General features: G+C 38.9%; 1 protein-coding gene across 1 annotated transcript in view; it reads left to right on the forward strand.

Annotated features, from left to right (window-relative positions):
* SLC2A13 (solute carrier family 2 member 13) overlaps window positions 1-23,888 on the forward strand; it is a 175,027-nt gene that overhangs the window by 18,157 nt on the left and 132,982 nt on the right. Inside the window, exons 2-3 of the mRNA XM_068930516.1 lie at window positions 16,462-16,621; window positions 23,195-23,403. Coding sequence (XP_068786617.1) covers window positions 16,462-16,621; window positions 23,195-23,403 — 369 coding nt within the window. The remainder of the gene's footprint in view (window positions 1-16,461; window positions 16,622-23,194; window positions 23,404-23,888) is intronic.

Raw genomic sequence — 23,888 nt, forward strand, 5'->3', positions numbered from 1 at the left:
GTTAGTGATGCAGCAGGTCAGATTATCCGTTTTATTCTTAAATTACTCCCAGAAGCCTTTGCTGTTCCTTACAACCAGTTAGCGCGAGATTCGGGAAAGGACTTTGCTGCTAAATGCTTTTGGTAATTTACAGCTAAATTTGAGTTTTCTGATAGGGCGTATTGAGACACCACTCAAAGGGTCTGTATGTTTTAGCAATTAAAAATTCCTTTAAACTAAAGAGCAGAAAAAAATATTAAATCCCTACAGTGAACAGATGTATGTGGATGTAAACTTGACAATGTTTGAAAGATAGGTCGTGCTGCACCTGAAGATAATGAATGATAGATATTTGAATTAATCAAAGCGTGTGTTCTGCATTGGAAGCATAGTGTGCAGGAAGTGTTTGTAATTGTTACATTACTGTGGTAGGTCACAGGTATTAAGGAGCGGCATTTTGTTATTGGGAAATGGGCTTTAGTGGCAGAAAGAATAGCATCCTAGTGGATGAAAGGCTTCTTCCAAACTTTACCTGCTTGTAAATCTGTCATCAGCTGTGTGCGCTTTGGAATGGCTCATAAAATTTTTTCTAGTGAAAATACTGTGGTATTATTTTATTCTTGTATACAGTAAGAAAATAATAAATGGTACTAACAGGAAAAGCAGGAGGGGGTAGCGAAGAATTCGGAGATGAAATCCGCTCTAAGCTGGTTTGTGCTTTGCTGCTGGTTCCTGGTGCTTTGAGCTGTAGTTTATTAGAAGCTATCATGACTGGTTTCTTTCCTACTCACAGTTATTAGCGCTCTGTTTAATGAGTTCTCCAGTGGATAATTAGTTCTGCCTCCCTGATGCTGCCCTCTCTTAAAGTATTGTTAGCAGTCTCTACCTTTATTTTGAGAAGTAAGGAAGAGGATGTAAACTAGGGATGTTCATAAAAGTGTAAATTAAAGTAGTTTTTAAACTTTCAAATGAAAATTCAATTACACCTAGCTAGGTTTTTGCCGTAATTATGTGTCAATTAGATCTTGCTTTATGAAAACTTAATTAAAACATTAGGTGAAATGTGGACCAGATTATAGGGGAAAACAAGATGGGACACGGTAATTACTTCAAGCAGCTCCTTTAAAAAGAGGGCTGTGAGGATGTAGAGTTCCCTCGCTGCTCTAGTATTAGGATTGTCAGTTATCCTCAAACATGAATGTTTATTAATAAGTATTCTCAGCAAAAGCTGAGTAATGCAGAAGCTCTAAGTGCAGGATATGCTTACTCTGTTTTAGAGAGATCCTGGTTTTAGTTGTGTTTCTTTGTGGCGTGAAATTATTTCACTTAGGACTTGAATGTCTTGTCACTTCAATGGAGAACATGGCTTAATTCTTAACTGTAAAGCTTTCAATTTTAAGGATAGCATCTGCTGCTGGGTGTGAGCAGATATGAAGGAGTTATATAAAATTAACAAGAGGTTTAGCATAGTAGCTGTGCAGAATACAAAACGATGGGGCATTTAGAGGCTGAAGACAGCAAACTTAAACAGCAGAATATTTTCATTTTCTGTGTAGTCATCTTGTGGCCTTCAGTAATTTATTGCAACTGTTTAAGTATGACTTAGAGGAAAAACAGATTTTACCTTAACAAAGTATGTGCTGCATCTATGTTAACTAGAATGGGACTCTATCAGATATGCCATTTTCAATGCCAGCTCGTAATTCTTCCTTCCAGAAATTGCTTGTTTTCACTCTTCTCTTACTGGATATAGGCAATGCAAGAGGCATGTGCTGCCAGATGAGATAATCAATACAACATTCTGAAGAGCATGTTAGATATCCATCTTTATTTCCTTTTAATCTTTAGGTAGCCTAGAGTTTCCAGGTCTTGTATCAATTAACAGAATTTACTGAGAACATCAGAGTGTCTGCCCTGCTCTTACCGCAGGCTGACTTGCAGCTCTTCCTTAATCCTCCCTGACTAATATGCCCGGAGCACCCAGAGAACATAAATAGACAGGAAAGAGTCCCTCTGCGGAGAGGATCTCGGAAGTCTGCTCCGTTCACGCTGTGATCTGGACTTCTCAGATCCTTTTGCTGTGAGCGCTGTTAATAAGGAGGTCTACAAAGTAAAAGTTTAATTAAAGCAACCCTGTTAGCAGAATTACATCTGCTGTTTGAAAGACGTCTATCAGTACAATGTGTCTAGGGGTATGTAAATTGTCAAAAGCTGAAAGCCATGAGAGTAGCATCTCCCAGGTGTTCCTGGGATCATCCCTTCTCCACCAGTCTCTTTTTCAGGGCCTTGAAACTTGTGATCTTGTTTTTAGGAAGCTCTTGAGCAGTTCATTGCCCTGAGGAATGCGGGAGTTTCTTCCCACCTGCAGCAGGCATCTACTCCTGGTTAGTTTTGAGACTTTCCGCAGCTTTTGCCCCTTGTTTTTTTTGTAACTGAATAGCTGGTTTGTTCCTTTTTCCCCCTCAGCAGCGCTCTGTAGACACTTGACAGCTCCTGTGGGTTTTCTTCCGAAAATGCAGCAGCCTCATTTTTCGCTTTTAATGTCTCTATTATGTCAACGTAAGCCACCAACAGAAGTAAATATACATCAAAATAGGTAAAGTGCTCTTTTTATTCCATGACAGCTTGAGTGTTACACTATGGATCGTGACCTCATCCTGCAATTGTGACTGCTGATTTAGAGTATTGCAAGTCGTTTTTAGGAATAAACCCATGTGGCTTGAACTGCTGGCACTGGGTAGATGTCGGTTCCCTATACTGAAGGCAGTCCCGTGGCAGATCCTTGTCCTATTAGTCAAAGCCTTTCTGAGAGTTAACCAGTTTACTTGAGCAATACTTACGTGAGACTTCTCTTGTCAAGACGATCTGTTATTACAGTTGCATTTCATTGGAACTAAGCAGCTGTTACTGAAATGGTCAAGGGAAACTCCAGGCCACGTAGGAAGCCTTCATGGAAGCTACACGCATTTGAGCTGAGGCACATTTCATAAAGCAATGTGCAGCTTTCAGACTATAGAAGAAGGATGTTGACTTAACCTGTGTTGTACTGAGAATACCTTTTCTCTAGCGTGCAGAACTTGTGTGCCACGCAAGGTATCCCAAGAAATAGTAGTGTACTGATTTCCCCCTTATCCCAATACTGCAGATATGGGCACCGTTTGTTTTCCTGCATGGTCACAAAATTGTGTCGTCTTATCGCTACGTGAGTCGCTTGTTTTAAATGGTTGTGCCTAACATGCAACATATTCATGTATGAAATACCTGGTATAGAAGGAAACTGAACATTCACTATGACCCATATATACATTATCATGTTATGTGAAATGGAAACTTATTTTATACAATCAAGTGTTAGGTTGTAAAAGTCTTGCAGTTTTTTGGGCTTTTTTGTTTTTAAGCAATAACTGTACAAACACGTTTGGTACCTCTCTGCCTAGAAGTCATCCTGCCTCTTGCACAGATGGGTAACTAACTGTAGTAATTCATGTCAAAATAAAGATTTCTGTATTGATGGCTGCAATGTTGTTTATATTGCAAGCCCAGAATTACTGGAAACATAAACTAAACAGAGACTATCTTTATAAATAGCTTTCCAAAATACTGTACAAACACATTGAATGTAACTCCATAATTTGTTTGCAGTGAGATTAGTTTTACTATCTAGATTGGCTTTCAAAATTAATGTTAGGCAATAAATAAGAAAAGGAGCGTTGATGTTCTTCTCACATCATCTTCAGTTGTATATTCAGACTCAGTAGCTGGCCTTCCGCTTTACTCAAAGAAACCTAAAGCAACTTACAGAAAAGTTGAACTGTATAACTATTTTAATAATTACACTAGTAGAAGGAGGCACAGTTTAAAAACTTTTTTTTCTTATTTTCTGGTGTAGGGTTTTTTTTTTTTTAAGGAGTGCTTTTAGCTGACGTGTAGTTAGTTCAACTTATAAAGCTTGTTTGTGTAGTTTGTTTTAAATATCATTCCTCTTAACACTATTATAAGCTGGATGAAGCATCATCACTGTGATAGAAGCAGAAGAAATAAGTGGTTTATAAACGAAAAAGTTGATTTTTTTTTTGCAGCTTTACAATAATTTTTAACATTTTCATTTACATTCTACTATAATAGTGAGAGGAAAAATAGATACCTGTGAATTTGTGTGGGCAAAATCCAGAACTTTGAAGCCAGAGTTAACACTTTTTTCCTTCCTTTTTAATTTTATTTTATTTATTTATTTTTTTTAAGAAGTAAGAGGTTGACCTGAATCAGATACAAATTTTCTTTTTTGGAAAAGGTGTGTGATCCAAAATAGTTCTTGAGGTAAGTTGGGACACTCTATAAGTAGACTATCTCTTTTTGGAATATGATCATTTAAAACCTAAAGCCAAACTGCTTCGTGCGTGGACTCTCTGCACTACTTTATAGATCCTCAGAGTAGTGCTTTGTAGTCATCTGCATGAAAATAGCAGATTGAGTAAGGGAAGGAGAGTGGTTTCACTGGAGAACCCCGGTCAAGTCTTCTGTGCTCTCTTTCACCCTATGCATCATCAGTATAGCGTAGGCATACCTTGCATGACGCTGTCAGTGCACCTATTTGTACCATGTGTTCCAGCCTTTACAATGCAGTGCGATTATGTACTGTAAAGTAATCTAATGGAAATGCTATGAGCGTACTTCTCTTTCCAGAATTTCTTTCGCTAACATTAAATTCTGATTTCTTGTTACGTATACTAGTAAGCACTGTATTAGATTACAGCAGCTTTTGAATGAGGAAACGGAATCAAAATTCTGATTTATTCTTTATCATTTCACTACTTTTGGAATCATACTTATATGCCCCTTAATGTCTTGATGACGTAGATCTTTCAGGTTTGCGGTTTTTCTGCTTGCTATCTTTAGCTTGCCCTCTCTAAAATTGGATTCTGCGCTCTCAGGAGTGCTATGAATGTGCACAGTGCCACCAGATCCTGCTGAATTCCATTCAGGAGAGTTTGGAAAGCAGTATTGCTTTCCTTTCCTTTTAGTTTTCAAGTCATAACACTCATCATCTGAAAAGAAAACTCTACAGAAATTCTTTGTTCAGCCTGAAGCCTTCAACTGCTGTGTTCCCCCCCTTCCCACAGAGACTGCCCTGTGCTTACAGTGCTGGCTTTCTAGCGTGTTTGAATGCTTGCCTGGGTGAGTCTTGCCACATCTTCCTAGAGCAGTTTGAAAGTATACTGCCCTGCTGGAAACTGCGGTTTGCTCGGCTGAGTCTGCAGAATGAGATGAGTGGCGAGTTGTCAGCTGCTCGGTTACTGTTTGGTTTGATCTCGTGCCTCAGCACAAGTGCATGTCAGGCACCAGCTCAGAAGCTGGGAATGGGCAGTGGAGCAGCTGAGGTGCAGATGTGCATCCTGACCTGCTGCCTTGCTAGAAGGGGAGGAGCGGCCGACTGGGGAAGCTCTTCTTTTTCTTTATCCTTCTCCGTGACTGCCCCAGGACTTGGCCAGGTCCATCCGCCTATTTTTCCTAGGTTTGTGCAGCATGGATCATGTGGTGTGCATGGGCTAAAGAACAAGCATCTACAGGCAGTCATAAAGAAAGCTACTATGTTGTATTTATAATTTTCAAGTGGAAGTAAAATAAAACAGTCTTTTCTGGAGTGAGAAGCTTTGCAGTATGGCGAAAATAAAGGTTACGCTGGGTAATATAAAACCTGTGCTATTTCACAAAAGAATCTTTCTTTTTTTTTTTTTCTTTTGCCACGGCTTGTGAGTTCACAGAATCTTTGCAAATAAAGGTAATTCAGAAACAAAAGGTAGAGTTTTTTACTACTTGCTGTTTAGTAGCTTTTAGGGCTAGTTGTTAATGTGGTACTGTTTTAATGGCTCAAGAATGCACTTGCTCAGAATTCCTGGTACCTTTCGAGTAGACTGAGCCGTAGCAAATTCCATATTGAAAATTAGCAGTTCCCTTTCCCTCTGTGTTACCTGCATACATATGTGCCTTTTGAGAAATGAATGCCTAAATGGGAGGAAAAAATCTAAAAATGTTGTTTGAGAAATTACTCTTCTGCTCCTGGCTGGCTGAATTTAGAAAAAAATGAGAAAATCCATTTAAGTGTTGAAGGTTGCAGCTTGTCAAATACAAATTGGTAGCTTTGTAAGTGACCTAGCAAAAGACTTTTTAAGCTCCTCTTCTTACTGAGACTGTAGGTCTAGATTAGCAATCCATTACTTTGTTTATATGCTTTGAAGAAACTGTCAGTTACAGGCTACCGCAGTTACTTATCAGTTCACTTGTTATTCTTTTATGCCTCTATTTTCCCGAGGGATTTCTTGCGCGAATCCTTCTATGTAATGTTTGAGGTAATCTGAAACAGGCTAGTTCTTAAAGCTAGAGCCATAGCCGGATTTGGGCAATGTGAAGTGCCTAACTTTTTTTTTTTTTTAAACACGCCAGGTTTCTGGAATAGGATCTACAACCACAATTGCAAGCACAGATTCCTTGTGTGGTACATAGTGGAAAAGGAGGGGCCAGGATATCAAAGTAGGATAGCCAGGAACTAGGGCAGCTGAGTGGAACTGTGTCTAGCCAAGCATTCGACAACATGGATTAGAAGGGATATATGTTGGCCATGAAGGAAGACTGACTTTGGATAACTAATTCTGGGTTGCTGTGAAGTGTAAACTATGATCTGACACCTGCAGTACTAGGCATTCCCTTCTGTTTTGGTCAGTTGCAGATGTTTTTAGTTCAATTTTTCCTAATACTTAACTAACAGAAGACAAAATAATAAAGCTAAATCCTACTCTCTCCTTCTGATTTTGTTACTCAAAGTAAACTTTCTGTCTTACATGTTTTTGGAATAATGTAACCTTGAATAATCTTATAACTTTGGATAGAAAAATGATTTGTTCTTAAAATTCTCTTCCCACACTCAACTGTCTTATACTACTGAAGTTGAGGCTGAAAGGGATCCTGCAGTTGAAGGGGTTCTAACACTTAAAAATACAGTTATCGTCACCTGACTGTAAGAGCTTCCTCAGTTCAGTTTGTTTTCATGTAAGATTCTGTTGCCCTTACTCTTTTTTTGCTAACTTTTGTGGAGGAGAAGTGTTTTTTCCCCCTCTGTTTCTCCTGCTTACTCTTTTAATGCTCACAGATTGTGGCACATCTTGTTGTTATTTGGTGGAAATGAATGCTTGCAATTTTCCAGGTGTGAATAACTTTTTTCTGAAAGTTTTTGTCTTTGTTATGAGTGCCATTAAAGACCCTTGCAAATTTGTATGTATGTTTTCAAGTTCTTGCTTAATGTCTTCCTTTATTAAAGTAAGGCTTCAGTTTCTAGGCTGTAAAAGCTAGGTTCTTGTCTGTCTTGATTCAGGTTTCTTGGCTCGCTTATTTTTTCCAGTGTCTTAACCACCTAGTCTCTGGGTTAAAAAAGAAAAAAAAATTACTGGGTTGCAGAATCTCTGTGTTTCCGTTCCCCCAGCACTGTAGGAAAATAAGTATTCAGATGAATATTCCCTCTTTGTTACGCAATTTATAGAATCCTCATGTGTCTCTACTATGATGCCTTGTTTCATTATGTTCTTGCAAGATACTGTCCTGAGGATGTCAGAGGAAAGTCTTAGCACTTTTGTTACACGAGAATTGTACTTGTATGTTGCCATCGTGTGTGTGTGTATGTGTGTATATGTATATATAAATGATTTGGCTTTGCATCAAGGCAGAGTTTGAAACTTGAAATCACTCTTGTGTGTAATGCAATTCACAAAAGCGAACATCTATTTATTGGTCTCGTATTTACAGTATTAGTGACAGTTGTGGTTATTTGTTGTGGCACACAATTTGTTTGAAGTTCTTTTTAGGTGAAGAAGGATTCCATGTTCTTCGTCCTTACTTTAATACACACTACAGTGAAAGATCCTCTAGTGGACAAGAGGAAGCGTTATTCATACAAGCTCATTAAGATATGATTGCTCTATGAAATTGAAACACTATCAACAAGTGAGGAAACTCATTTATTTTCCTTCAGAAGTAGCTGTAGTAATAGTTACTCTTATTTGGGGCAGTAGCTAGATAGGAACATAAGAGATCTGCTACCGCTTAGTGCCTTGGGCGTTCAACCATTCATGTTTTTCAAGTAACACGAATCAGCTCTTTCTGCTTTAATAAACTGGTGGCTGAATAAAATAAAGACAATCATGCAGTCTGCTGATTTAACACCAGAAATCTAGAGCAGGTTGCGCTTAGATCTGCCTGTTACTGTGATATATGTTCCCACAAAATAATGTGATCTTGGTGCCAGCAGTTTGTCACACTGTCCTTACCTGTTTCGGAGTTCTGTTGTAACTGAGTACAATTATGCAGCTGCTAAGAAATGGATTTCTACTAATCTGATGTACTGGAAAGATTGGAATGGCAAAGTGTGCTGCCGATCATCCTTGAAATAACTTTCAGTAACTTTCAGTTCTGAGATGCTGATAATGCCTTTACCAGATGTCCACAGTGAGTGGGAAACCTAGATATTAAGAGGGAACTTGAGCTTTTACCTGAGGTTCATTGCCAGTAAGAGCTGTTTTAATGAAGATTTTAGCTTTATCTCTTAGGCAAGTGTTTAGTGTATTAGAACAGCGCTCAAATGTACCGCTTTCTTGAATGTTTCCTATTAGCATGTTTAATGAGGCACTCTAATATCCCCTTATGTTGACCATCATTAGTGAAAACTGGAAGTGTTAACAGTAACAACAAAAAAGGACTCTGACAGACTAAGAAAAGACTTAATTTTTATTTTAGTTAGGCCTTATTCAAAAGTGATGACTTTAGAATACGCTGTGGAGTTGTCTATAGCGTGTAGGTGGCTGACTGTTGATCCAGCTAGCTAGTTTGTGTGAAAGCTAATGATCTCTTGGAATAAATATCCTTTACAGTAAAAATGTATCTGTTTTGTTAATGATGGACATTCTTCTCCTCACATACTGTTTAAATGGATTCTTCCTTAGATTGACAATAAAGAATATACAATTATTGTGAAACTGTCACTTCTTTCAGAAAGTTAGCTAGTTTATTGCATTAAGCCTCTTGAGTATTACTACTCAGACACGAGTAATGTTCTGAAATTATCTATCGCCAGGAATGACTTACAGCTGATGTGTAGGAACCTCTCATTGTCCTTGTTGTCAGAACTAAAGTAGAAATCTTTGAGCATAAGCTGTGGGAATACAGCTGAAAAAAAAAATGCTTGATGAAAATCTCTTTGTCTATATATGTAATAACCTGGTACACTTCTGGGATCAACAGTGTTTCAAGGCACTAAATTTGGATTGCATGTTCAGTATCCAAGATGTGAGACATTTTATCAAATTTCCTATGAAGTTGCTAGAAGAACTATTACCCTGGTGTTCAGATCTAGCTTGGCAAATCCCCCCCCCCCCCTTTGGAATTTTCTATTTAATAAAAAAAAAAAAATTCAAACTTTCTCATAGCATAACAACATCTATTAAACTACTTATTCATATTTCATTCCTGATTCTCTTTGCCATAAACTTACTTCTTCATCAGCTTGCCTCCACAAATCCTCTGTCTGTGGAATGATTTACTAAAGATGTTTGGAATCCTTACAAGTAACACAAACCACCAAGGACACAGCTTCTTAATGAGCCAATTTTAAAGTTGGTTGCATTAAAGTTTAACATTTTAATGAAAATTTACTCTTCCAAGTTTATTCTAAGATATGTAGTAGCATACATATTAAAACAAATAAATAGAACTATTACCTTGGTTTAATATCCCAGTACAGCTTTATATGTTAGTGAAGTATGTCTCCTGTGTGTATGCTCCTGAAAGGAAATGTTTTTAGTAATTTCTGTATTCATTTGGAGCTCCTAAAATTCTGTATTCAGCTGTCACTGTTCTTTGTTGTTAATAGGGGTATCCTTCCTTGGCGATACTGAAAGACGACCAGGGATACGTTTACTGTTCATTTTTTGTGATTCTTTCGCGCCTTGATTTTTCAGTCCCAAACTAGGCAGTCTAAAGGTGGTGTTCCATACCAGTTCAGGCCAATCTGTTTTGATCATATGTTGTTCTGCATCTACGCCTGTACAGGCTTTTGATCTTGCAGTGCATTGTGTGAGGGAGCTAAGTGCTACATAAACCTTAACTGGCAGGAGGAGAGGCCCTTTCAGTTGTTTGTATTGCCTGGTTTCCCAGGGAGACCAGTAGTGTTGGTGCGAGGTGGAGGAGAGGAGGGACAAACCAATGGAAGCCCCAGCTCCTGGATGTACCTCCCTTACCCTTCTAGCGCAGTATTGGAACCATCAGTCATCTGTATTCCTAAGTTTGAAAGGCTGTTGGTTATGATAGTGGGGTTTTTTGTTTAACATATCTAACTATTGTTACCTATTTATGATCCTTTTGGGAAGGAATCACAACAACAACAAAAACTTATCGGCAGTCCTTCCCCGTTGTTCCCAACAATTGTCCTGCTTAGATCCCTAGCACCTTAAGAGCTCTTTCAATATGCTAGGATTAAAAGTGCATCTCATTCAATACCCTGCTTTTGACTTTTGTTGCTCCTCTGTTTTTATACCAAGAACATTCCCCTCATGTCTGCTAGATACATAGTTAAAGCTGTAGTGGAAATCCTAGCTGGTGCAGCATACATCTAATATTCATACGATCTTGCAAAAATGTCTTTAAAAACTATTCCCAGATGTTTTTTATGAACAAGAATTTAGATTTCTTCTTTAGTTCTTTTTTTGGTAGGTTAGATTTAATCTCATTTCTTAAAATATATTTTAAATTCTCCAAATTATCATAGTTCTCCTTTACAACCTTTTTTTATCTCTTGTACATAGGTTTGTTGACTTTGTCCCCCAAACTTCTTAATGAGTTCTATATAATGCTTTGATTAATGGTATGAATGCTTAGCGTACATATTGAAAATACCTTTCTGGAGCTAACAGTCCTAACATGCCTTTTTGCACCTGCCTTCTATTGATTTTCTTAAAACTGAGCTGTGCGCTCTCTCATCTCAGCCTGCGGATTATAGTAGGAGCTACAGTAATTAGTCTCTTAAGTGACTGTCTTAGAAGTGAAATAACATTTAATATGATTATTTCATTCCATCATATCATCTAATACTTCCTGTTTGATAATTAGCTGCATCTTGTGGTCTAAATTTAAAGAGCCTTCTGTTATATTTGTTCCTGAACTATACTCTTAATGAGGTCAGAAGGCTAATGCCTTGGTTACTCGAGTGGATAAAGATTGGGCTCGTCTGCTGCCTCTTCTCAGATTTCATGACTGTGGTGCACAACATAGAGCTTGAACTTTCTCTGACAGATTCCCGGTTAATTGTTTTCATTTTCTTTTCCTCACATCTTGTCACTTAGCAGCTTTATTAGTTAGGCAGTAATATATTTGCCTACAGCCAGAATGTTTTATTTGGTGTGAACAGTTTAACCATGAGAGCATATTAGAAAATGTCATCTAAGTGTAAATGAAAGCATTCTCATGTGAAAGATTAAGAAAAGATTACTTTGCAACCATATTTATTTTGCCAGGAAAGCTGTTCTTTGTTTTTAAATTTCTTTACTATCTATTAAAACAACTACATAATGAATACTGACTGTTATGTATTCTAGAGATTTTTATAGTTGATTAACATTTAATGCCTTGCTTCTGATAATGCTTTCTCACAAGAATTTGCTCTCCTAGGCTGTAGTGTTTTAAACTGAAATTAGAGGAGGAAGATGTGAAGACTATTGATGCATGCTAAGGCAATTGAAGGCAAACCTATAATGTGAATAACATTAGAAAATCTAAAATATTATCATTTTTATTGAAGCGTGGCCTACCTCAGAATAGCTTATTTTACTCCTGGTGATTTTCTAGAAAGAATTTTGCTTTTGTGTATGAATGCTTGCTGGATAGCAGTCATTCAAAAGTCTGCCTTTTCCAGAAACCTGCTGCATTCTGTTTCAGACTTGGAAGTAGCAATATGTTTTGATGCTTGTGATGAGCGGAAATACATCACTTTTTGTTTTCCTGGTAAGCTGGAGTTTTTGTTAGGATGTCTTGAACTTTCTATACGTTTTGGGAAATGTAGTAGAGGGAGTAAGGCCTCAGTACAAGGCAAGAAAGGAAAACTTTGACAGCAACATTATGAACATTTTCAAAGCTATTGTGGAGGTTTGGGATGCACAAGTGACCGGGGGTATCCGTCACTCTGGGACTGTGAAGCTGGCTAGGGCACTCGAATTCTCCTGCAGTGTGAGGCAAATGCACCTTGTTATAAAGGAGGAAAAAATTGTCAGTGTTATTCTTTGGTACACAAGCGTAGTGATGATGCTGAAAGATAGTTTAGGAGGTTGGTGAAGTGTCAGGTTTTTGAGCACACCTACATTCAGTTTAAGATGAAGAGCACTGGAATAATTAGCACAGTTTGGAAAGCTCTGTGAGGTGTGTCTCATGGATTGTGCAGGCTACAAGAGAGAGAAACCTAATCCTACCAAATAAGTTTTACTGAACTAATATTCTTTTTTTAACGTCTTAAATTTTCCCAAGAAATCATGTTTTCTTCATTGCAAGCTTGCTAATAACTAACTTGAACCATTGCGTTACTGTCAGCTGATTAACTGGTGTCGTTGGTTAGCTTGTGACTGGACGGCTGAAGGTGTGTGAGCTTCCCCTGGCAATTCTGGTAGACATTAACTTTCTGTAGTAACAGTAAAGCTCCTGCTGTTATGATGTCACTTGTTCAGGAACATAATGGCACTTTTCAAATGTGTTTTAACCTTCATGTCACCCTTATGTTACAGAAACGGGCTTTAGTTTTACCTGTAAAAGGCAAGTGTCACATTAACCACAGTTAACTGCAATTCTAGCAGTTTCCTAGGATCGATTGCGTGCTTTGAATGTCACAATAGCTGTTGGTCTGTTCAGTGGTGCGCCTCTGCTTTTTGAATGCATCAGTAGCAGATTTGCCTAGCTTGTTTTAAAACAAGATATCTTTGCAGATCATATGTAAAATCAACCTTCCTAAATACTTGCATGGGCTAAACTGAGAGGGAAACTGAGGCAGGAAAATAACCACAGGATATGAAAGTTGAACTGCACCCTACCAGGTGGGAAAAAACACCCAGGTTGAGTGGGTAAATAGCTTGCCTGAGGACGTGCAGTTGACTGCTAGAGTGTCTGAGGTCAAAGCCCTTTCCCTCTCCGGCTATGAACTATGCTGCCTTCTAGTTATAATAAATGATTCTTGACTAGTTGTAACCTGTTTCATGTTAAATATTCTGACTTTCTTTTGAATGTCAGAGGCCTGTGAACTGTAGCGCTGAAAGAGATTTGTAGATGGAGGAATTTTCCAAGGTGTTCTGTTTCTGTAAGCTGAACCATTGCAACTTGGCATGCAGTCAAAATAACTTTTTTCATAATTCAGTAATGTTAAGAACATGACTGACATTTTCAGTGTGGAAAAGGAGAAAATGAAATTAGTCTGAGCTTGTGGAAGCATCCCAGCTTGAAGCGCAATATTCTGTTGTGTAATTGGCTTCTATGATGCACTCCTATGAGTGAGATATCATTATGCAGTAAGTTATGACTTGAACTCTAAATGGCAAATTCCAATAGTACGGAGAATTTTGTTGTAATCTCCCAGTTTTACCATAAATGAAAGATGTGTGATTAAAAAAAAGTAGCTTTTTTGCAGGGTATGTTTTATTTGATTGTGCACGTCTTTCTAGGAAATCCATGTATAGGCATTGCCATCTTTACCTCTGAGATTCACTTCACTGAATGATTCTGTTTCAAAGATAGCCTTCCTGGGAGTGTTATTTCTGTAAAGCTTTTAATGGTATCCTTATTTGCAGGGCATGGGGGAGGATGAATACTAGGGACTGACTTTGAGTAGCATCCTATAAGAAATATGTCAAGCCTCTTTTAGTATCTCACAAAAGAGGGAAAAGCAATAGTATTTTCCTCCTGTATATACTGCAAAGCCCCATTCTGTTTTTATACCTCCAAGCTTCTTGTTGGAGGACTTGGTCTCCCACTTCACTTCTCTAGTGCTCTGAAATGCAATCACCTTCTCTCATTTTCATGTTACTCTTGTGACCAGCAGGGAAGATACTTATAGAGCAGCTGATAAAATAGGCTGAAATTTTGCACCCTTGAAGTACCATGGATTTTTAGTTGATTGATCTATTATAAAGAGGAATGTGATGAAAACAGCCCATGTGGAAGAGGCTGTAATCGTACTAGGAGTGGTAGGGAGGAAAGAGCTGCTCCCGTACGACGAGTGACTAAATAGAGCAATGGAGAACTGTTAAATGCCTTGTCCGTATGCAGACTTGGTCATGAATTCCCTAACTGGGTAATTACTGGAAGTGGTACTGGGTATATCAAGGGAATTACTTGATGCTTGTCCTGCTTCTTAGCTTTTCCTCAACCTCTGCTACCGGTCACCATCCTAGGCAGAGTTATTTGGCTTTTGGCCCAATAGAGCTAGTCTTAGTATCAAAATATGCCTGGAAGCAGGAAGATGTTTTCTCTTGGCCCTTTGCAAACGGGGAACAGGAGCGTGAGCAGGCAAAGTGTCCTGCGTGAGGCTGCAGAGGATGCCGGGGGAGAGGAGATGTGGTCTCCGAAGACTGGGGAGGGCCCTTCCTTTCCCAGCCAGTGGGAGCCGTCCTGCTGCCGTCCTGCTGCCCTCGCTCAAGTCACCGTCTTGTTTTTATTTGTCTTGAGAAGGGGGATGTTCTGCCAGGCCTTCCTGTAAAAGCTTTCCCCTTCTACGTACATCATCTCTGTCCGTTTAATTGTAATTAATTAAAACGCAGATGTGAAAGACACAAAAAAAATATTTCTCATAGTGGCCTGCGTTTGAAAATGTGCTCGTCTGTCGACCGCACAAAAGGGCTATTTGAATGCTTTTTTTTGTTTGTTTGTTTCCTGCAGTGCATTCTGCACTGTTAGCTTTGAAAAAGGTTTGAATAAATTTTTAATGTTTTCCTGACACTTTTATGTGCCGTTCCATGCCTGCTCGGGAGCAGGTCGGGGAGCTGCTGGCACGTTCTGGAAGGTTCCGCTGCGAAGCCGGCTGTCACGCTGAGAGGCTGGTGCAAGCGCTTACCTACCGTAACAAAAGATCCCCTGATGCCATTTTGTTATGAAACAGTCTCTGTTCCTCGCTCAAGGTCTTGGAGGCTTCCAGCAGTTGTGTCAGGTTAACCTTACTGCTAAAAATAACGTGGGCGCTCGGTGCGGTGAGTCAGCCAGACAGCGGGGCGCTTTCTGAATCGTCCCCAGATGTGCGAAGGCCGGCGCGGTGCCTTCCTGGTTAGAGCCGGGCGTTGTACCCGCGTACCCCGCTCCGGGGACACGTGCGCCTTCCCGTCGCGCCGGCTGTCGCTGGGAGCGCGTTGTGTGGCGTCAGGGCGCTGGCGTGGACGTGGCAGAGCCGCCCGGGGGCATCGGGCCTGGGAGGACGCAGTTGCGCCGCCGGTGCTGCGGCCTCGCTTGGAGTATCCTCAGCTGATTTCAGTAGAAATAGGTTTTTGCTTCTGTGCTGCCAAAGCATTTTCGGTTTTAACCACAAAACGGTGGTTGTTGGCTCTCTTACTGAAACATGGATACAAATTTCCTTTACCACAAGCATGAATTGGTTGACGTATCTGGACGACGGAAGTATGTGCAGCGTTCAGGTCTGCCCCCTGCGTGCCGTTGGAGTCCTGTTAAGTTTTGCGTGCGTGTACGTGTGGGCGCACGCGCGTGTCTCTTCCACGCGCACGCTTTTTGTTTTTTGGCACAAATGACTCTTTTGGAGCTGTCACTTAATTCCTGAGAAATACTACCGGTCTTATGACAGAAAAAAAGGCGCCCGTGCTTTAACTTTAGTTTCTGCTCGTTTGTGAGGGTGGCCTTTTTCGGAGCGTATGCAAGACTGTTATATCCCAGAAAAGTCGAGAAATAGTCTCTTTTGTGTAATAATAATGGAATTACCCATCAGTAGTAGCGCGTGGAGCTGTTTTTAATTCAAGGTGGAGAGCATGCTGGAGTTGCGTTTGAACTCAGAGGTGGGAACACCGGGCATCTTTTTATTTAAAACCTTGAGTTAGTCATTTTGACTTATGTATGCATACTTGGATCATGGCATCTCTTTGATTCAAAAAAGATGATTTCATCATCTTTGATGGATGTTTTTCATTTAATCTTAATATACATGCACTGTGAATTAGGGTAAGCTGTTCTTTGTGTCATTGAATAAAACGGTGAACTGGTAACGCAGTCGCTAGCAACCAGTGTGCATGCCCGTCAGCTATGGATATTCTTTTAGACCTCATTAGGTGTTTTTGGTTTTTTTTTTTTTTTTTTTTTTGGAACCTGGGAATCACTTCATTTGAAGAATAGTGAGGAATATAATGCTTTTTGGCAAAAGAAGCTGTAATATCTGTTTCAGTTTCATTAATAGAATTTAATTTATCTTTGTAGGTGTAGCATCTATGACAGTACCAGTGTACATCGCAGAAGTTGCTCCACCACACTTAAGAGGCAGATTAGTTACCATTAATACGCTGTTCATCACGGGAGGGCAGTTTTTCGCAAGCGTCGTCGATGGACTCTTCAGCTACCTCGCAAAGGATGGATGGAGGTTTGTGAACTGTTGTCTTTAAAAGCAAAACTGGCATTGTTATGATTTCGGCAAGGCTAGATAAATAATTGAAAAGACTTAATGACTGACAAGTATCATAATTCATGTTGGTAAAACAGAGTTTTATTGCTAAATGATATGCACGCTACTTTCACTTAGCCTTAATATTTGCTATGATTTAGCTTTTCTGACTTTTCATAGTAAACTTTAAAATACATGAGCAGTAAATATATATCAAAAAGCTTTAATGGTTGTGATGAAGCTTGTAAGTATACAAGGAGCTTGCCTCTTGCTTTTAGAATACATTACTTTTTTTTTTTTTTTTTTTTTTAATCCCCGGCAGGCAAGCTTCCAGAAAGTATGGCACTGTAGGTACAAAATAGAAGTGTATATTGAATATTCTTAATATGAGGACTGGTCATCCAATCAGAATTGAAGTAAAGGGTATTGTAGAATAACTTTGTAGTTATAGAGGGGTGTGACTCTCTTCTGTTCCACCTTCTGGATATTATGTTCTTCCTGTAGTAATTGCTAAGTGTTTCGGGACTGCTGCTGTATATCTTCCTTATGATGATGTGTCATTTGAGAGAGAGAGATTAGAAATCTCTGTGGCTTACCATTTCACTTGCCATGCTGACTTTCGTTTTAAAGAATAGCTAACAGAAATGTACAGGACAAGTAATTTAAACTACATATTCAAACTTTTGGAAACTTACGCTTAAGTATGTGTGCTTTTCTCTTGGAACTCTCTTGGGAAAGGTATGCATGTTGTTGCAGGGTCTTCAAGTTGGTCCTTGGAATGAAAAAATTGTAGCATACAGAAGCCTAAATTAATTTACCAGAGCTCTGTGTGTTGTCATGCTTTTCACCTTTTATTTTGAATATCAGAGAAGATTAGGATGGAGTCATTCTTTCTCTGAGGGAGGTTGTTAGTAGTAAAAAGATGATTAGGTCAGTTTAAACAAGCAAAATGGTCTGGCTCTGCAATTTGGTGCTCATACTCCTCTATATTGATTTTCATATTAGTAATCCAGGATTATTTGCTGGGATTTATAGAGCAAATGAAAAAGCCAACGTTCTTCATCAGCCAACTTAGTGGCTGTTTCAGGCTTATCATCCCAAAAGAGAAGCTTTTTCTAAGTCCTTTGTTTTTTTTTTATCCCGATAACAGCAGCTTTCTAAATGGGTTAGACTATGGCTTATTGTGAGCCCATTCCCACAAAAGTATCTCAGTTTAGTTTTGTCTTTTGTAATGAGAAGTCCTTTAAAAATTTGATTATTTAGCTTTCTTCATCCAAAGGCTCTTTTTTTTTTTTTCTTTTTTCTTTTTTTTTTTTGCTGGCATCTCTGAGGAGGATGAGAAAGGCTTGGGTTTTTGTGGCTTACCCTTATAAAGTTTTCTTAAAAAAACATAGGAAAAAAATCCCAAACTCTCAAATGTCATTCAAAGTTTGTTTGAGATGTTCTGTGAACTTCATTAATCTTGGGTAATTTGTCTCTTTTTTTGTTTTGTTTTCTTCTGAAACCGCATGCTCCTTCTCCTGTAGTGGTTCTGTATACCCTAGATCTTCTGTTGTCGTTCGGAAAGATAGTCCTTCATAGAAATCGCTTGCTCTGCACTGAGAAATCCCTTGAATGTATTTCACTGGTGCAGAATGTGTGAGAGTGGGTATGAACTAACAAAAATGAAATGCTTTCCATTAAAGGCCTCTCTGACTAGACCTCACACAATGAGGTGAATATAGACAGACTGATGACTGTGAAAATTAACATGTAGTGGAACAGTATGTAAAGATCTTTTGGAGCATCTTTTATCCACTAACGTTTCTGGCTAGTGATGTTGACAAGAGCCATACTACTTTCCATCTCAATGCTACTAATTATTGTCCTTCCATGCTAGGATTCCTTCCTATCAGTCCTGTAAGAACTGATGTTTGTGTTTGTGTGTGCGTGCCCCCACGTATGGGTTCGGAAGTCTCAGCTATAAAGCTGTCACATATCCTGATCAGATTCTTCCAAATTTTTAATCCAGAAAAAGATACTTGTGTGCAAGACCAATGATATAGAGAGGGAAAAGCTTGCAACTTTCAAGGTAGCAGAAATAAACTGTGGAAAACAAAGAATGGATCTACTAGACTCTCTGAAACATAGACAAAAATTAGCCTGGAAAGTACTCCAGAGGTGTCTCTAATCCAATTTACAGCTCTCCAAGCAAGGTTACCTTAAAAGTTAAATCAGGTTGGATTACTTTACTTGGGGCTTTGTCCAGCTGAGTTTTGAAAATCTCCAAGGATGGAGTACCGCTTCTCAAGACAACCTGTTCAGATGTTAAGTCACTCTTACTGTGGACAGTTTTTCTTTCCTTGTCTTCACGCTTGTGAACTTAATTTCCCTTGTTGCAACTTGTGACCATTGTCTCCAGTCCTTTCACTGTGCACATGTCAGAAGTCGCTCCATCTTTTCTATGATCTCCTATCCTAATTGTGAAAGACTACTGCTAGGTCTCCCCTTAACCTTCTTTCTTCCAGGCTGCACAAGCCCAGTTCTGTCAGCCTCTCCACTTATGCTCTGTGCTCCAGTTCCCTCATCATCTTAGTGGTCCTGTGCTGGACTATTCCTAGTTTGTAGTTCTCTCTCACACTGGCAGTTCCGGCCTTTCTGAGGCAGCCTCACATGTGCTGTGTAGTGCAAAGTAACTGCTGCAACGTGCAACGTGCTAGCTTATGCTGGCTGACTTCTGCTGATGCAGTAATGCTGTATTTTATGTACCTGCCAGGAACTGTTCTGTCTGATTGAGTAAAGCTAAGTGAAGTGAAGCTGTTGAAGATGCACTGAGCAGAAATTGGGGCTATGCTGAAGGTAAGGTATCCAAGGATTTTCAGCTCCAGCGCTGGAGCTGTTAATTGGGGAATGTTTACATGTCTGTCCTCAGCTAGTTTGCTGCAGCCTGAGACTGAGCTGAAAAGAATACAGAAGGTTTGTCACCTGGAAAGAGTGGCCATTGCACACATGAGGAGAAATCACAGATGTTCACTCCTGAGTCATCACATATAAGAAAGAAAACTATGGCAGTTATTGTAGCTCTTAGTGATTGAATGTTTATATATTGCAGTGCTGCAGAAACAGTAAGGAGTCTTACTTTTGCTTGTCTCTGCTTGTTCTTCAAAATGCTGGATATTAAATTAAAAATATACAAAGGAAAACAAATATTTAACCTGACTGTTATGTCAGGATAGCATTATAAACCCTGCTAATGCTGTCTTAATTGTATTGTAGTGGTGTGTCTGAGAGGAGGAAAGTTACAGCAGACTTGCTAAATTTCATGCTAGATTCTTTTCAGGTCTGTTAGACATCTAGCTTCAAATGGAAACTCTATACAGGGAAGAACTGTATTAGATTTCTGAAACCTGGCTTACTGCATGCTATGCTCAGTTGCCTGCTTTACTTTAAAGGGAGTACATGAAGTTGCTTTATCTGAAAATAGCAACAACTCTTGAACTTGTGATGGATTTATGCTCTTAACTGAGCATTTTCCTTCTGGCCTGCACCTTATACTTCACTTTGACCAGAAGCGTGTCAATTGGAAACTGATTTTAGTGACTGAGTACTTTCTGTGGATTTCTTTTTTTATCTTGTGCCCAGTAAACAATCCAACAGAGTCCAACTGGTAACCTTGACAGGCTGGGTCTAGCTTTCAGGAGTCTCAAGTGATTTTGCCTCCTAGGGTGAATGCATATACTCAGCTGCTTAGGTTCTGGAGGTCGCTGCTTCATTCAGGGGACTGAAAGACTTTAAGTTTCTGGAGGAGCAGAAACTGTGTAATATGAGTGTAAAGGACTAAATCTGTTTAGTAGGATGTACTAGAAGATCCTTCTGCTTGCAGTTTGACAGAATGCAGCAGCTGTGCTTTTAATTTTTATGGTTTTGGTCTACTGTTCAGTTAAAATAGAAAAGGCTTTCTAAATACCACCCAACTGCAAATGCTAAATACAACGTTTGGTGAACGTCAATGATGTATATGTAAAGGTGATTCTGTGTATGGCTACCTGAAAACTGTGGAGGAGAAAGATCATAGGGAGAAATGAGAATAATAGTGAATAAGAACATTAGTGAGTGAGAAATGGGAACATTAGTGAGTTAGTGACACTTGTTAGCTGAGCAGTCTTCAACCAAGATACCTAATGTTGCTTCCACAAGCTTACTGTTTTGAATTTTTTTCTTCCTTCTGTTCTTCATTTTATAAATAAGGATGAGCTATACCATTCTTAGATCGTTAGAAAATGAAACACTTTCTCAGCTTTTTCTCTGCATCAAGATGATTACTTGTACAGCCTTTGGAAATTTTAACCATTTTCAGCAAGAACTTGAGGACTCAGCTTGGTGATGGAAGGACTGGCCTGCGTGCATGTTGTCCAGGAAGAGCCAGACTTTTTTCATTACCGTTTGGGTGTTCTTTTTACCATTCTCAATTTTCTGCCCTGTTGTGTTGCTCCTATCTTCCTCTGTTAAATCTACAAATGATACTCTAAAAAAGACTTTTTCCCATTTGCGTTCAGAGGGCATTTGGACTTCTCAAATACGTTTGGCTCACAGCCCTAAAACCAGATTTCCTTTAAAGGTTGTGCTGTCTTTCCTATTCTGTTATCAATCTCATTTTGTAGTATGTTTTATAAAAACATCTGTGTGAGAGACTTAAGAATCCTCTGTGTGAAAACATGCATCTTGAAGTATGAAGAGAAGAGCTAGAGAGCAGACTGTTATTAATCCCCCTGATCCCCTGACTGATTTCAAGGTGTAAACCCATTTGAGTATGGTGTACCTCAATATGCAGTGCGAGGGCTTGTTTCTGGAGGTGATTTAATGATTATAACCACTGATTTGAAACCCGTTTGGTTGCAGTAACGTACAGGTGGCACCAGCAATCATTTGAAGTCTTAATGGAAACTAAAAAATCCCAGTCAAGGGCAAATGATGTATCATATGTAAGGAAAAGATCATATTTAAAAAGCAGAACAAAATTATAGATCGTTCAATAATTTTTGTAATTCTCCTTTGAGTAACTCATGAATGCTGAGCTAATAATTTATAACTGGAAATTCTAAACGCTTCTTACTCTTTATGGATTTGATCAACTTTCTTTAGGTAACATTTGAGACAAAGTTAGAACTCTTTTAGAGACTTAAGTGAAAAGTCTTAAATGTGTTGCGTTATTGCAGAAAAAGGACAATGACTAAAATGATTTAAAATACGTGAACTCTGACTTGCCTGGATACTTTGAGCAAAATTTTGTGTAATATATTTAATTATGGACAAGTATAATTCTGTAAAATTAGTTCAGCAGAAGTAAAGAACTGTTGGAAGCTTGAAATACTGTCATACATGTCTGTTCAGTTTAGGAGAAGTTTACCTGCCATAGGTGTCTGACAGTGAGATATGATGCTGTTCTGTACACGTACTCTGTTCTGCAATGCCGGTTCCTCTGAGCTGCAAGCATTGGAAAGAATTTGAAAGAATTCGAGCTTGCTTGTGAAAATGTTATCCATATTGTATGTATGTGTTTTGTTGAAGGAATATAAAAATATGAAGTGTGTAGATCAGAACCACCCTTGAAACTCACTTTCAGTATGTTTTTGTCGTCTACAATCTTTTCTCTTCGCTTTAGTTAGAGCGAATCACAGTAAGTGTGGGTGATCTCAAAGGTATCAGTACTGACCACTGGAAATGTGACTCCCCTGGCAGAGAGAGTTCTCGATGTTGTAAAGAATTAGCTTTAGTGTTGTATACAGTAAAATACCCCAGGCATCTCAAATACTGTTTTGACTTAAACCATGATTTTGCAGCTGGCTGAAAATTTAAGAGTGGGCTATCTGATTACAGTTAGAATGTTTCAAAAGTAAAACAGGCATCTCCTTACAAAGGGGCGTATTCCTTGGTCATATGATTCTATGAATACATATTTACTGATCAAATTAAGCATTTTGATGGCTGTTTTGGCTTTTTTTCTTTTTTTTCAATCTCACTTCTATATCATGAGCAGTACCATATGTTTGCCTTTGATTTCTTTTTCTTTTCTTTCCTTTCTTATATCTGCTGAAAGGGATTAGTTCAGTTCCTGAATTAATGGACTGTTTCAGAGCTTTATTTAGCCTGAGTTGGTGTTCTCCAGAGCAATGGCTGTAGAGTCAGTGAGAGAAGACTATTCAACATAATCCTTGCTGTGTACTGGAATTAGAAGTGAGAATTCTGTTTTCTAAATACTTAAAGAATACAATTCTTGCCTGCTTAATTTCTAATCATAAAGAGTAAGAGGAGAGGAGGATAATGGGCAACCAGGTTCATGTTTTCTCCTAGTTAACTTTGTTAAGGACGTTTTGCTTCACTAACAGAAGTTCTTTTTGACGCTGCTAGGAAAAGGTCTCGGAAACACTCTTCCTAATATATACATTCAACCTTTTGACTGAGCATGTTATGCATTTTGATTTGTAAACTAAAGCTTGAGCAGTCGTACATGACTTGTTTGTAGTATGTTTTTGTAGGTAAATATTAGACATTTCTTTATTTATTTATTTTTAGGTACATGCTGGGCCTCTCAGCTGTTCCGGCAGTTATACAGTTTCTTGGCTTCCTGTTTCTTCCTGAAAGCCCCCGTTGGCTCATTCAGAAGGGCCAGACTCAGAGAGCGCGGAGAATTCTCTCTCAGATGCGTGGTAACCAGGCAATTGATGAGGAGTATGACAGTATCAAAAACAACATTGAAGAAGAAGAAAAAGAAGTTGGAGCAGGTATGCCAAACGTTTATTGGCATCTCTCGGTATCAGTAAGGAGATAAAAATCAAAAGAAAAGTTGAAGCCATAGCCTGTGCAAACTTGACATTTTGCTTTTCTTGACTGTTTTGCTATTGCTTGAAATATTTCATATATTTATAACTTCAGAACTGAACAGATGTTTCTGTTATCCTTCAGTTTTAGGTTCTGATTTCTTAAATGAGGAAAAACTAAAGTTGTAATAAGATTCTAAGTTTATACTTTCTTCTTACATTTATTTCATGTGAGAAATGCGCTTTCTTTCGTCAGTGGAAAAGAACATGAAGGTTAAAAGACCGAACAGACATTCAGAAGGTTCGGAAGGATTAATATCTTACATACCTGGAGTTTTCCGTATCCGGGCTGAGAGACTGTAGGCTAGCAGCTTTTGGAAAGATTTACAGAACTGGGCGTGCAATATTTAGATTTTTCTTCCATAAAGGCAGTGTCTGAGGTCCTTTTG

The sequence above is a fragment of the Struthio camelus genome, chromosome 1 (genome assembly GCF_040807025.1).
Source record: "Struthio camelus isolate bStrCam1 chromosome 1, bStrCam1.hap1, whole genome shotgun sequence".
In the NCBI taxonomy this organism is placed as follows: Eukaryota; Metazoa; Chordata; class Aves; order Struthioniformes; family Struthionidae; genus Struthio; species Struthio camelus.